This window comes from Taudactylus pleione, unplaced genomic scaffold (genome assembly GCF_031769625.1).
Source record: "Taudactylus pleione unplaced genomic scaffold, aTauple2 ptg000374l, whole genome shotgun sequence".
NCBI classification, from domain to species: Eukaryota; Metazoa; Chordata; class Amphibia; order Anura; family Myobatrachidae; genus Taudactylus; species Taudactylus pleione.
Window position 1 is genome coordinate 2,712,022 of NW_028284775.1, and position 16,548 is coordinate 2,728,569.

The 16,548-nt window shown below is 43.7% G+C and overlaps 1 protein-coding gene across 1 annotated transcript in view; it reads left to right on the forward strand.

Annotated features, from left to right (window-relative positions):
- Positions 1-16,548, forward strand: part of CCDC80 (coiled-coil domain containing 80) — a 163,925-nt gene that overhangs the window by 84,073 nt on the left and 63,304 nt on the right. The window contains exons 4-5 of the mRNA XM_088444918.1: positions 12,977-13,113; positions 14,721-14,872. Coding sequence (XP_088301044.1) covers positions 12,977-13,113; positions 14,721-14,872 — 289 coding nt within the window. The remainder of the gene's footprint in view (positions 1-12,976; positions 13,114-14,720; positions 14,873-16,548) is intronic.

Genomic DNA, 16,548 nt, shown 5'->3' on the forward strand with positions numbered 1-16,548 from the left:
CCAGGCTTCCTTTCTCTACTGCTGTGCTTGGGTGCCGGGGATCTCACGTCACAGTCTCGTGACCATCCGCCACCATTCAAGGTCTGCAGCGCAGTTCTGGGCCCAGGTAAGAACATTGAATACGCTGTCTGTCACTGTTATCACTCACACCCTGTCACCCATTGCTGTGTCTCTCTCTCTCTCTCCTGTATCCCTCCCTCTGTCACCCACTGCTGTCACCCATTGCTGTGTCCAGGGCCGGTTCTATTAATTACACATGGCACACAGCTGAGTAGGGCGCCACATAGTAAAGGGTGCCCTGGCTGCCACCATGCTAATTTAGAATTTTGACACAAGTCAGTGGACCACGGGCAGACTGTACACTGTGACGCAGCTGCACCACGCTTTTAAGGGGCGACCCCATGCTGATAAGGAGCAACGTAACGTCGCAAACAGTGCACTGCTAAGGCTTGATGACACTTTGTGGGAGGAGCGGAGAGTAGTATTAACCACGGTCTGAATTTTAATAATGATCGGTACCCATATACCGGCTTTGGGCTAAGGCAGCAAAACCGCCTATGACACTGAGGTGGGCGCCATCGGAGGGGGAGTGGTGCAGTCAGGTTGGCCCTTTAATTAGGCCGGGCACAATGAGGAGGGGGCCGCCGAGAGGTAATGTTCCATTGCCGGGAATCTACCCTGTCCTATCTCTCTGCTCAAATTGTGTTATACTATAAAAGAGACACACACACACAGTTTTTTTTCCTTTCTGACTGGTATGAGACAGGCTCCGCCTCCGAGTCCTGTGCCATACACATTAAGCGTCCCAGACCCAGTACTCCTCACCTGCCGTCCCGGCCACAGGCCACCCCTGCACCGCCTGCTCCCCAGTCTGAGCTGCTTCCTGCTCTGCAGTTAGGTGAGTGTGCAGCAGCTATGATTGGAACGGGCTGCGATGGCAGCTGCCGGTAACTTCCCTGTTCCCCATATCTGTCTCCTATACAGGTCCTGTAGGGGCCGGTGTGCTCTGTGTGCGATGCCCGGGAAAGTCTGGCGGGTAAGGGGGGCAGAGGTGGCAGCAGCTGGTACCCCCCTTTCCCTCTTGTGGGAGCAGCAGCAGAGACATATGGCCGCTGTCTGTAATACTACTGACTGACTGCTCTCCTGCCAGCCTAGTGCCCTGTGCTACATCGTCTGTATATCCTCGGGGGAACTGACTGCCCCTGAATTACCCCACAGTACTCACTCAGCTGTGCCTGCTATGTGACACATGATGTGACTGCACAGGGTATAAGTGGGCCTTGGGCGAGTGTGGCGCTGTGCCAGGTGTGTACCGAGCAGCAGAGGTGTATGTGTGTGACCTCTGTCCGGGGCCAGGATGCCCACCTGAGCAGTGGTTCATGTCCAGGGCCAGAATGCCCACCTGAACAATGTTACATGGCCTACATGTTACTGGTGGGCCAGATGGAGCATGTTGTACGGTAATTCTGTCCTGCTCTAGAAGCAGGCTCAGCGCTGGCATTGCACGGATTACCGAGCACTGTCGGTAACTACTAACAGGAATTTCTCATCCTTCTGTTAACTGACCCCAGAGACAAACATAATGCTTATTGCAGATACTCTTGTGTGCTAGGGGTAGACTTTCTTAGGTTTCTTTTATTTTTCTTCTTAACAGATAAAAAATTAACAACATTTTTAGTTTCCTGAAAATTTAGAACTCTTACAATAGACTCTTTAATGCACTCTTCCGACGTCGGGATCCCGACAGGGTTAACATACTGACTCTTGTTGGTCGGTATGCTAACCCTTTCCCTCCTCTAACCCTAATCCTCCCTGTTTGGTGCCTAACTCTAACCCCCCCTAGTGCCTGAACCTAACCTTCCCCTCCACGCACCCTAAACCAATTCTCCCCCTAGCGCCTAACCCCTAAACCTCTTATTGTCCCAGGTCCTGGTTTCTTATATTAGACTGACCCTTAAGCCTGCTCTGCTCCATTATTTTACACAGATTTTCCAGATCACAGACAATGCTTGACTGCTGTGGGGTGTGGGTGTGGGTGTGTGAGAGAATGGGTGACTGCTGTGTGTGAGAGAGAGAATGGGTGACTGCTGTGTGTGTGCATGTGAGACAATGGGTTACTCAGGCTTGGCTACCCTCCCGATTTGGCCGGGAGCCTCCCAATTTTTGGGTGCCGCTCCCGGCCCCCCGGAAAGGCAGGCAAGCCTCCCGGAAAAGCTTGCGACCCTCCTGACCTCCCCCCTGAAAAAAACGGAAACCCCCGTAGCGGGGGGCCCGGTGACGCGATTCGCGCAGAATCGCGTCATCGTGGCCCCGCCCCCTGCTTCACAATGCTGAAAATAACAGCATTGTGAAGAGGGGGCGGAGTCACGATGACGCGATCGTGCGTCCCCGTCCCCATCCCCGCCCCCAGTGTGCCACCAAATGACCACCCCCACCCCCGGCTCCGCCCCCAATGGCCAGCCCCGCCCCCTGCTATTAGCCGACAATCAGCTCCCTCCCGGAAGGCTGGAGCTGATTGTCGGCAAGTATGGGGTTACTGCTGTGTTTGTGCATCTGAGACAATGGGTGACTGCTGTGTGTGTGCATGTGAGACAATGGGTGACTGCTGTGGGTATGCAAGACAACGTCTGACTGGTGTGTGCTACAAATGGGTGACTTCTATACACCTGCATAGTAGCCATATCTATCATCAGTAAAAATAAAAGGCGGGTAGCTGCTTTGAGCAAGCGGTGAATAAACGCAGTACGCATGCACGCTGCATCTATTCACTGGAGAGAGGGACTGGGGGCATGCCCAGCAGATCCCGTAGTGCCGGGCATGCATCCAGTGTGCCAAAAATGGGTGTGGCTATTTCGGGCGCACGCAACAATATGCTTAGGGGCGCCAAAAAATATATTCGCTTACCAAAAATTTGGGCTAGGGCCGGCCCTGCCTATACTATAGCAGAAATATCAAGGACCAAAAACTCAGATACCTTTAAAATGTTAAATGTTTAAATGTTAAAATGGATAATCCTATTAGTATAACTTCAGGAGGAGTAGATTAATGATTTGGAAAATCCAGCTCAGGTGATCCATCTTGAAAATGAAGAAATTGATAAAGTGTAATGGTACCCATCCATCTGCGATGGATTGCCGCGATCCCGCAATGCTGCAACCCGGCATCGCAGAAATCCAACATGTTGGATTTTCCCGATTTGACGATCACGATTGAAAAATGATTTATAATTGTCTAATCGGGGACATTTAACATTGAAAATTTCAGTGATCCTGCGACGGAGGCCATCGATGGTGGCCGGCCGGCATTTCCACCAGGCAGATCGGCATTTCCGAACGTGTCACAGGGTGGCAGAAACCCCACTCTGATGTATGGGCACCTTTACGTTTAAATATAATTGAAAGGAACAAATGAATTGATCCCACCAATAACTGGAGTGGTTCTGTTATATGGCATAAGCTGATGTGGTTTTTCAAAACTGTGATATAGAAAATAATAAAGACAATAGTGTATTCAGTGAGGTATTGTAAGATAGGAACAAGTTGAAAACTGTTCACCTGCTTACAATGAGTATGAAGCTTCTTAATGGTTAAGGATGTTTCAATGGTCCATAGGGCCTGATTCAGAGTTGTACACTAATAGCATCGCTGCTGCGTCTTTAGACCCAGCAGCGATGCTAAAAATTGCTAATGCCGCAGGAGGCGTTTGAGGAAAAAAGATGCCTTCTGTTGGCATCGCAAATCCAAGTGCTGCGTCAGAATACGCAGCATCGGATCACAATCATGACCATCTGTCATGATGGCCGCAATCATCACCCATCTGAGTAAGTGTGAGCTTACTCAGAATGGGCGACAGAATTCCTCTGCCAGGGTCAGGAAATCATCGCCGCCTGTTCCCCACCCTCAAAACCCTCAGCCTGTCAATCAGGCTGTAGCGTCCAGGGGTCGCAGTGGCATCAAAGCACATATGCAAAACAACCCCTGGCGCATGTGCAGTCCCCAAAACAATGGTCAATTGCGACCAATAGGGGACTGGGTACAACTCTGAATCAGGCCGCTTAGTCATCCTTAATAGTAGGTACTCAAAAATGAAAGCCAAAAACTATATTGTGTTTCTGTAATGGAACTGTAATTAATTAATTGTATTTAGTCTCACCTAAGAATTGATTTAAAATAACCTTACATACAGGTAAGGTTTTTAATACCGTCTTATGTCTGTACTAGATCTTGAACAAATATAGGTTGTTGTCCGCTACCATAGACAGGGTATAGATGCGATCTCCAATGAATGTTTTCAAAGCAATTCGATTTTCTAAATTCATAATATCAAGGGGACTTCCCTTAATATTGCATGACTTGAAAGAGCACTACATAGTGGCATAGGCTCACGTACACTATTAGCCATTAAGTACTAATCTGCAGCAAATATTATATAATATAGTATATTTAGGGTACATTATTCCTATAGAAGTTGCACCCTTTATATCCATGGTAGTTATGCTCCTGCCTTTTCCACATCAGAAATAGACATATATGACTTCAGTGGAGGAGGTAGATAAAATACTGATTTTACATGCACTAATATAATCAGACAGTGTACTGTTACCAAATTGTCCCATAATTGCTATATGTTTAGGATTGCAGTGCACAGATATTTATTATAACATTGTAAAAAAGTGTCAGCTGATAACCATATTAGAGTATATGTGAGGTCATTGGTCAACAAAAGTTAATGGGACCTCTTATGATCTAGTTTCTGTAACCAAGCACCAAACAACCAGATCTGTGCAAGCTTTGCTGTTTGGTAATCATGCTTTCAGTTTATGTAAGAAATACAGGAGAAAGCAAAAGATAGAGATTTTTACCTCCTAATTTGTTTTGATGGATACTTATGTAATTGTATAAACTATTCCTAGTTTTTTCCACTCGGAACCTTAGTTCATGTAAATAAAAGCCTCTTATCTCTTAGTTCAGTAGCTTGGTTGCAGCATACCAAAACATTCCTAGACCTTAACATTCTTTATCTGTGGTGCCCAGCTGGTTCCTGTGATGCTTCCTCTGATGAGAGCTATGTTCATGGCCTGATTAAGGGTTCTGGCTTCTAGGCTAACATACTCATAGCACCCCCCTTGACACCAATGTTTATGTTAGAAGTCACAACAATGGCAGGCATTTTAGGGACCTATTTACAATATAAAGAGCAGCACAGAGACCAATATACAATACAGAGAGCAGTGCACATATTGATATACAATACAGAGTGAATTCCAGAGACTGATATACAATACAAAAAGTATTCCAGAGACTGATATACAGTACAAAAAGTATTCCAGAGACTGATATACAATACAAAGATTTTCTTAGTGACTGCAGTACAATACACAGAGCATCCTAGTGACCACAATACAGAGAGCATCATAGTGAAACAATAGAGACCATTTTTTTGTTCGTCATAAAGTATCATCCCCTCTTCAAAAATCATTTACTATTTTAGCATCATTGAAACAACTCAATTCAACAATTTAACCACCTAATTACTACTCAGGGCTAAATTCACAAAGTGTCAGCTTTTGCAACCCGACGATTCTCTGCGGTGTTCACTCTGAAATTTAAAACAGCAATAATTTTTACTGCAAAACCAGGCCTGTTTCACATTTAATATAATTATCTGTTCAAATTTTGGGGTCAAATTCTTTCAGATTTGGCAGCTTGCAAAAGAAACCCATTTTAAACTTAGCCCTTAGTGTCATAAAAAGTACCCCAAGATCTTAATTATGTCCATTACAACTATTAACTATTAACCCATTCACCCCCATAACAATCATCCTAAGTAACACTCTCAGTCACCAGCCGATGAGCCATCTTCTCTTTGGAGCCTCCCACCCCTCCTCTGTGTCCCACGCCACTGATTTCCATATTAAAAAAGTTGGATGCAAAAGGCCATTCTGCCCCTTGTATGCCTCCATGCCCCGGTGCCCTAGACTGCTGCCTGATCAGGTTATTGGCTTATTGTCGGTGTTTTAGGGAATTGGCCTCAGTCAGGAGAGTTGGTTACAAGTAATACCGCTTTTATACCAAATGTCCGGGTATGACCCAGAGGTTGAAACAAGGTTCCAATCCAGATCAGAGCCGGAACTGCCCCGGTGCCGACCCAGGATATTCCAGAGTCAGCGCCGTTCACACCGAAGCCAGGTCTCCAGTGACCCAGCTATTCCGGCATTGAAGTGGACACTTGGAGATGACATCATCTCCAAGTGCCACTGAAGCCGCCATTTGTCTTGATCTGGGACATCGTGACCCGGATCACGCCGCTTACATGGCAGGGTGACACGGGAACGACCTGTGGCCAACCCTGCAAAATACCCGAGTTGGATCCCCGGGTCCCTGGACCCAGGTGGATCCATTTACACCGACAAAAATCCCAGGTTTATGCGCATCAACCCTGGATTTTTAGCTCGGTGTAAAAGAGGTATAACAGTGTTAATCAATTCCATGTACAGAAACAGCAAAACACTTAAAAAGTGCACAAAGTTGACAGAAATATTTTCTTTTCTGAGATTTGATCACAAGTCATTTCTAATCCCTATCTGTAAACCATTAATACATTCTAATGGTGCATACACACGGTCAGATCTGTCAGATGAATGCTGAACGATTCAACGATTTTACCAACGATTTGAACGATTCAACAATTTCAGACAGTATTAAAATGAATGAAATCGTCAAAATCTGACTGCAAACACCTGACGATGTCAGATATCGTTATTTGACATGCGGAAACGCGCATCATTCATCGCTGCAGGCCCACATGTCAGATTTTCTTTCAGATATGAACGATTCAACGATTTTTAAAATCGTTATCGTTCATATCTGACAACAAATCTGATCGTGTATATGCACCATAAGAGGAAAGGAGCAAAGTCATGTTTCGCAAAAGCTGCAGCTGTATTCATTTGGTGCTTCCAAACCGGACACAACAAAATTAGCTGAACATGTTCTCTGCTGGCCACACATGCTGCAATATTGCCATTGATTGATTGTCAGGCATGTAGTTTGAAACCATGCCAATCTATTGGACAGTAATCTTTTTGCCTTGCAGCAATATGGCAGTGTGTATAGTCATCTTCAAATCTACAGACTAAGGGCTCTATTTACTACAATACGCATTTGTAATGCAGATTGTAGTGTGATGTTACCGACTGAGGGCCTGATTCAGAGCCGGACGCTCTGACAGAGCGCTCGCTCTGAATCAGGACCGGCCTTCTGTGTTTTTAGAGCGGCCTCCTGGCCGCTCGCATAGCTGTGGGTGACCACCCACAGCTATAGCGAGCGGCCAGGAAGATGGTCGCGATGGTCAAGACCATCGCGACCATCGGGCTTACGACGAGACCCTTGTGGTAGGGTCTCGTTGCCGCAAGCCCTAGAGTGCTTTCTCGTCGCTATCCAGGTCTCGCGCATGCGCACAATGGATCCGGCTCTGTCATGCGCATGCGCCCTGGGCCGCCATCGACCTGCTTGCGAGCGCATAGCTCTCGCAAGCGGGTCTGAATCAGGCCCTGAATTCGTATTGCAAATTCAGGCAATATCACAGGAATTTACTACAAATCCCTTGCAGGGACAGAGCTTGCGATAAAGCTCTGTCCCTGCGAATCCCCTCCGCACACTTATCATGGTATTTTCGCAAAAAATACCGTGACAAGTGCCGACGCATGTGCCGACTGACCGCCGTTAAGCCTCGCCCCCGGTGCTAAGCCCCGCCCCCAGCGATCGCGGACACCCCCTCCCTTAATTACACTTACCTGCAGTCATCGGTGCTCCGGTGATGTCCTCCGTGGCTCCGGTCAGCTGACATCCCATACTGCACCGGGACGTGGTCAGGTGACAACCGGGTCTCAGTGCACCATGGGAGACCAGCTGACCAGAGGGAGGACATCACGGGAGCCCCGATCACCACACAGCTGATCACTGGGGCCAGCTCCGGGCTCTGCTCTGCCCGTTAGAGCAGAGCAGGAGTACGGTAACTGGGGGAGACCCTGGATAACGCTACCTCCAGGTGGCGTTATCACAGGGCTTTCCCTGGTATTTTTTCACAACTTATTTTTAGTAACTTTGGCAAGATCACATTTCCCATCACAATTATGGGAAATGCGATCTGCTTATTAAAAATAAGTGATAATGGGCTTGTAGTAGAATTTTATGAATTCTACTCCAATTGCCCTGTAATAACTATAGGTGATACTAAAATAATGTGAAAAGGGTGCGAAAATACCCTTTTTCACTTTATTTTAGTAAAAATAAAGTGATGGTTGTGATGGTCAAAATGTTAATAAATAGAGCCCTTAGGAACTAGACTGAATAAGCTAGTAGTATTGTGAAGTTAAAAATGGGTATGCAAACATTGTTTCACATAAAATGCATCTATTTTTTTGATATTTGTGCATACCTTCTTTAAGCTTTTGGGAAGTATCTTCATACAAATGCTTTGCAACCATTTGCAAGATTGTCTTGGATCACTCCCTTTTTTAATTTATTTTCCGTTCCTAGCAAATAGAGTTGAAAATCATCAATGTTTAATAATTATTGCAATTGGCCAGGGAGTTCTGCAGCTGCAAGTCCTACTTTGCCTTAAAAGGGCCACAGGGCAGGATGAGAACTCGGTGTGATTGCTTCGGTTAGGTTAAGAGTTAGGCACTTACCAGAGGATTAGGGTTAGGCACTAGAAGGGACGGTTAGGGTCAGGCACCTACCCCGATGGTTAGGGTTAGGCACCAGGAGGGAGGGTCAGGGTTAGGCACCAAGGGGAGGGTTAGGGTTAGGGTTAGGGTGAAAGAACAAAAAAAAATCGACCCTTTCTAACGGGGGACTGATGCCACAGCCAGGGGAGCCCTATCACCGGGCCCCCCAGCCGCAGCATCAACCTGGCCACTAGTCAGCCCAGGCCAGGGATCCCTGGGGAGTTAGAGACTCCTTCAATAAAGTTGCAGGGTAACTAAAGTTTATCCTGCGGTTCCCTGTATTGAGGTCAACGGCTCGTTCATTGGCGGGGCCTGACCTCTCTCAGCCAATGAACTTGTGGTTCTCCAAGTACCAGCATGCGGGGGAGGCTTGCTGGGACCTGCAGTTCTACTGTAAAGACAATGTTTTTATTCTTCTATTTTTACACTACACTAACACAATCAACCCGCCACCCACCGCCCAGGGATGGCGAGGATAGCCCCGGGCTTTCAGCCTAGACTAGGGGTGCCCTGGAGAGGAAGACCCCTTTATTGGATCCCTGGCCTGGGCTGACTAGCGGTCAGGGCTGCTGCTGCTGCTGGGGGGCCCGGTGATAGGGCTCCCCTTGCTGTGGCAGCAGTCCACCGTTAGAAAGGGTCCAGGGCTGGTTCTGTGAATTACAGGGAAACCCTACGCAAATTTTTCCCTGTAATTCCAGAACCAGCACTGATTCCTATAGTCCAGTGCTGGATGTACTAAGTAGAGGGAGACCCTACGCAATTTTTTCAGTGTACTTAGTCAACCAGACCTGGGTTTGAACAGTCAGGGGCTGGTTTTGTTTTGGGGGGGGGGCCTTACATAATTTTTTTTAAACGTTTAACTCTATATATACTATTTACAGTCATGTCACATCTCACTGATGTCTGCATGTATCTGTGTGAGAACGAACTGCTCATGCTGAAAGTGAAAGCATGAAGCAGGTCTATGCTGTCAGGGATTTGCAGTCCGGTTTGAAGTGTGATTTGCCATTGCCACTATAGTAAATCTAGTTGAAAAACGGTTTTGACACAATTCGATTTGAGTCGGTTTGAGAAGAGCTAAATCACTCTTCAAATCGACCATCAAATCGACCTTTGATAAATTTACCCCCTGTTGTCTACCTAGACATTGTCTATCTAATTACTGTCTCTCTCTTATACCACTCCCGGATATCTGTATGTCAGAGAAAATTTAGCTTCTAGTGCTACAGGTTGCATATTTCTCACAAGTTGTTTTTCATCTGCCCAGGGTGTAACAATGCACTGATCCTAACGTAGTATGGCTAAGTGTACAGTCCTACCACAAAAAGTATAATATGTCAGTTAGTGCAATTTATATGATGGTGACAAAATTCCATTGAATAATAAGCTGTGGTGGAAGAATCCAAAACTCAAGGCATAAAGGCTTGGTGTACTCAAGGGATCTTTAATTTCTTATACGCATTCTTTTATTAGATGGGTGGCATAGGCCTGATTCAGCAAGGATCACAACTGCTAATACACATGTAATCACCCGATTGTTGCCTACTGCGCATTTGTATGCATCGCAGTGCGCCTGTACGAACCGGCCACTGTGATTGAGACTGTGTTTGCAGTGACTACGCAGAACCCATCGCAGAGTGTTTGACAGGAAGTGCCGTTTGTGGGTGGTGATGGGAGGGTGGTCGGCGAAATGCAGGCGTGCCAGTGCGTTTGAACGCTGTTGCATGGGCGTGCATAAATTATCCACTGCGATGCCTTACTCAGCTTCAGCACTCATAGCGTGCGACGAGGTTAGCAATTCCTGAGTAAGGTCAGAGCTTGTGCAAGTGTGCGTGAGGCTGCGATTGTACTCAATGTTACTGATGGTTTTGCAGTCTTACTAATGATTACGGATGTGTGTAAGGTAAAATGGGCATCTTTATGTTGTGCTGCGGCATAGCGATCGCAATGGATTAGCATACTATCACAGTGAGACTGCGTGTGTAATCGCTATTGCAATCGCAGTTGCGATCCGCAATGAATCAGACCCATAATCTTTAAGCTATAAGAATGATTAAATGCTTAAATCCACAAGTAGGCACAAGATGGACAATCTATTCCTATAACATATATAAATCGTGCCCTGTGCTTGTATCATTTTTTCTGACTTATTAATTTACAGTATTATAAATGTCCCATGGCATGTTAACAGAACACTTTGATGGGAGATTGTGGTTTCACTGAGCCTTTTATAATTTTAGTGTGTTATTTTTATTATTCAGAGGTCTAAGAATTCCTGTCTCACACTAATGAGACCCAGAAGGCTGGAACAGATGTATAAGCATGTTTTCTGTCTGTACTATTTAAGTTCAAAGTTTTTTTTTTACAAGCTGCCATATAATCATATTGCCATAGAATTGATGGATTAAATGAGAATTATTTATATACCATTTATTCACCTTCTGATACTCTACTACAAACTTACCAAGTGGATAAGATAGCAGGTATAACTTAAGCATCATTTTATGGTATGTATTTTTCCGATATTTGGCAAAAACACAGAGGTTTATTATAATAGGGGCATTTTGTGTGGTAGTCTGGGACCCAGGGCAGTAAATCCAATTTGTTACTGAGTTATGCTATTATGACCTTCACAGAAATTTCGGATGAACCTTTTCCAATTAATTTGGAGTGATACATTTGCTGCTTTTTGCAAATACTTGGCATTAGGGAGGGCGTTCCGTATGTATGTTCTAATTAAAATTTTCATTCGGGAGAAGATCTTAAAGAATCATGATTGGTTTGGAGGGCAAAAAACAAAATATTGTGAAATTCAGCCAATACGGTGATTTGTGCCATGGTTTAGTGGTACTTTACTATTTTCCCACTAAGGCCCTTATTCAATTTGGAGCGAAAAGCAGTTTTTGCGTGTTTTTGTCGAAAACTTTTCGCCGATGACGTCATTTCGCCAGGCGGAAAGTCAATGCAATGTAGTAGGCGAAAAAGTTTCGCCTATGAATAGCAGGCGGAAAAAAGTGCAGAATTGGGGTTTTGGGGTGCAATGTTGCGGGAACCCCCGTGCAGCCTTCAGACAGTCCCCCAAAGGTAAACTGTGTCAAAAAAATGTTTAAAAAACACTTAAGGACACCCCAAAAAATCACTGAATTTGGGGGCAAAAAAAAAATGTTGGGGGACAAAGTTAAAAACTAGCAAACTTGACTCTGAGGGGGTCCCCAAGTATGCCCCAGGTGTTTTTTTCATTGCAAGGGCTTGCGGCAGGTGGATTTTTCACGTTTTTTAAACTTAACTTTAGCAACTTTAAAGTATGCTGACCCCGATTTTCAAGTACCCCAAATTTGCTGGGATAAGTTATTTTCTGCAAAAAAACCTCCCGAATACTATTCTGCACCACTTATACAAAAACACTATTTAGCAGCTATTGAGCCCGTTTAAAAACACAAAATACCTTCAGCAAGCCAAATCGGGGGGTATCATAGAGAACCCCCATGTCAGAGCATCTTTTGGGAGGTGTCAGGCTGATTTCCCCAAATCTGACAGTACTTTCTGCTTGTTTAAGTTTCGCTGGGTCCCATTTTCGCCTCCTTTCAAATTGAATACGGGGATAAGCGGGCACGCGCGCAATACTTTTCTGTCTGCAAAACACGCAATGTAGGCGAAAAGTCCGGGAGGCAAAAAAGTATCGCGGCTCCGCTCAAATTGAATACGGGCCAAAGTAGGAAACCTAGTGGGAGGTGGTATACCAGTAATTGGTAGCTGCATGGATACTCACCCTCCCCACTGCTGACTTTAGAGTCTTTTGGAAGAACTGTCATACATATCACTGCTTGGACTACCATTTTTTGTCTCACCGCAATGTTTCAAGTGATAGTAAAGCCGATACATGACCTTCATATATGTCATTGGCTGTATGTTACATAGCTGCTATGTACGTATATGCTTAATGGATATGAAAAACAAGAGTGTTTGAACTACATTTTTAAATATCTGCGAGGTAAAATAAGGTTAAGACTTTATAATTGGATTGGACTTTAATGTGATATTCACACTTTCACATTTCACCTTATCTAGTTTGAGGAGACATCTCCTGAAAAGGAATAGTAGGCATGCCCCTTGAAGTGTGCTGGTAGGACCATCTAGACTAGATGTACTGAGCAAAAGTGAGGGGATTTGCAGTGCATTTCCAGCATTCTGTATATGTCCACAGTGTTTCTAAGTGCTCATCTCATTTCTATATTTCTATTCAAGAAAATGAAAAACCGATGAAAGTAATTGGAGATGATGATTTGCTGGACCGTGAACTCATAACGGAATTAAGAAAAGAGTATGGAATGACCTACAATGATTTCTTCATGGTGTTAACGGACTCAGATATGAGGGTTAAGGTAAGGAGTTTTCCATTTATTCTGCATAACTATCAAGGGGAATCAATTCTTAAAAGTGTTATTAATGTTGTTGGTGTTGATGGCACTATTACCATGCCACAAAACACAATTTAGGCCATTGACTGTTTAGATATAATTTTATTGTCCATATAGGGAAGTCATGCAAGGTCCTGATTCTTAAAAAATCCCACCACGGACTATGTGTTTGGGAGTCCTGCAGTCAGCAGCTGGAGTTATATTTTCACTTAGCACGTTCCATGGCATACATAATATGGCTTACTCTACCTCCCCTCTAATAAAAGTTTTACTGTTTTAAATTCCTTGTACTGTAAAGATAAAAAAAAAAACAATTTGGTGGGTAAGCGGGAATTTTTGTCAAAAGGTCAAAACTTTGCAAGATCAAACCAACCAACCCACATTGAATAGTAGGATATATAATTTAATAGCAGAGAATATCTATTTTTTGAATGTCAAGAGAGAAAAATAAGGTGATTTCAGAATTTTGTCATAACAACAATTCAAGCAGACATTACTGAAATGTCTGTAAAACAAAAAATAAAACATAAAAAGGGCACAATGAATTATGTTACCATCATATACTGTAACCTAAAAAGTAGAACACATACAAAAAAATCTGTATATTTTAGTATGGAGTGAATTATATAGCATTTCTTTTCTTTGTTATCAAAACAGTGTCGTATACTACTCACATTATAATTTATTAGCTGGGCTTTATGGTTCCATGTTCATATGTGCTTAACCTTTCACATTTAAGAAACATTTAAAATGATCTATGACATTTTAGATGTATGTAGGGCTCAGCTTTACTGATTTCCAAAACCATAGTAACAATCCTTCAGAAATATAAATTTTTTCCGTTTAAAAGAATATTGTCAGATATGTGTCTTTTCTCTACCTGTTATCAAATTTTGGACCTGAAAGCACAGTCTACTGAATAACAAAAACTAAAACACTGTATGTGGCTTATAATAAGTTAACTAAAAGAAACATCTATCTCCAATATAATGAGACCAGCAGTTGGCACGGAAAGTAACATTGAGACCTGACACTAGGATACTTGGGTGAGCTCTAGCACATAGTACAGATTCTCTAACATTAGTAGGAAAGGTAGATTTTTAATTAAATATTGTATAAGTAGGGCATACATTATGCATTTATTGGCCCAATCTGACGATTATAGGCGAATCTGGTTGATAATTGCATAGTGTATTGTGTCGACCGATCAGTGATGATTGGTCAGTTGGGCATGTAATATCTTCCAACTTGCCCAACTGCCCACCACCCAACTTTTCCCTTGTTCCTTCACAGGGGAAGAACAGGGAAAAGTTTCCTCTCGATGGGAGGAAAGCAGATAATGTGTGGCCATACAATGTGATATATCTCACAGTTTATGGTCACAATACCTGATGGGTTTCAGGCTATCAGATAAAATGTCTTTCTGTATGACAGACATTTTATCTGCTTGTGTATGCCCAGATTAAGCTACAAAAATGTGAGGGCTCTGGAACAATTTGCTATTTGATTGATGCATGAAAATAATATACGTATATAGTGTGATATACTTTTTGTTTATTTGTATCGCACAGCAATACTATGAGGTTCCTATTGCGATGAAGTCAGTGTTTGACATAGTCGACACATTCCAGTCCAGAATTAAAGAAATGGAGAAACAGAAAAGGGATGGGATTACATGTAAGAAAGAAGAGAAAACAAGGTCACTAGAAAGTTTCCTCTCAAGGTGAGTTTCTTCATAGAATTAAAGGAAAGTTACATTAATGTGTTATGTTAATGTTTTAACAATGTTTATCAATGTTGTTGATATTGTACAAAACAGGAGCAGCATGATACTCCATATCCTATAACATTATATCAGCACTGTTCCAGCACTTCCGCCTCTTCTTATGATAATGATCATTTATTTAATGTAAAGTAATATGTCACCTATAAATGGCACACCTAATGACTGGTTTTCAAACTGAAGCAGTAATCCATGCAAAGTGTTTCTGAAATGTTTCTTGAGATCCTCTGAGTTTAGGCTATGAGCAAAGGCGTGTTAGGAGAGGCGGAGGCCCGTGTGCAGACTCAGTGCGGGCCCCCTCCTCTCTCCAGCGGTGGGGCGGTGGACGCGGGTGCAGTAGATTCTGGCTACGCGGGTGCAGTAGATTCTACTTTGCATGCTTGGGTTTCCTGGAAAATGCCCTCCCCTGTTTTCCCGTGGGACAGCAGTACTGCGCATGTGTGAGTCACTGATAAAATGGCAGCCGCCATTTTCCCAGTGATTATTGCTGCTCTGCAGCGCCGGACAGGTACGTATACGGACAGGTAAGTATAAAGACTATAATGGGTGCAGGGTGTGCAGTGTGGGCACCGCACACACTGCACCCATTACAGATATGCTCCTGGCTATGAGTCATCTGGCTATCATGTTAACTACACACACACATACCACACACACACACACACCACCACATACACCATACATACACCACACATATGCGGCTTCCATTTCTTTTTGGTGGAGATTTCACAATGTCTAGGAGAAAATCTTCCCTAGGTTGTGACAGTGCTGCGGGGAAAAGGGCGCTCCCGACTTCTATGATCACCAACTTCTACCCGAGCGGAGCCGGAAGTATGGCTTTGTGGTTGCATCATGTATATATCTACTGAACCGATTTTGTTCAAGTTAATGTTCTTTGAGATCCACTGAGTACCATACGATATGAATCATCTTACTATCATGTTAATTGACTACACACACACCACACAAATAAATACGCACACACCACACATATACATACACACACCACACATATATACACACATCACACAAATATATACACACACATATACACATACATACACACACATCACACATACACACTCCACGCATATACAAACACACACCACACATATACACACACACATCCCACATATACATACACACACACATATATACACACATATATTCACATACACACACCACACATATACATACATAAATACACATACCACATATACAGTATACATACACACACCACATACATACATACACACACACCACACATATACATACTCACACCACACATATACATACGCACACACCACACATACATACACACATACACCAAACATATACATACACACACCACACATATACATACACACACCACACATATACATACGCACACACCACACATACATACACACATACACCACACATACAAACACACACCACACATATACACACATCACACACATATATACACTAACATACACACACACATCACACATATACATACACACACACATATATATATATACACACGCATATACATACACACACCACACATATACACACATCACACACATATACACACACACATCACACATATACATACACACACACGTATACAT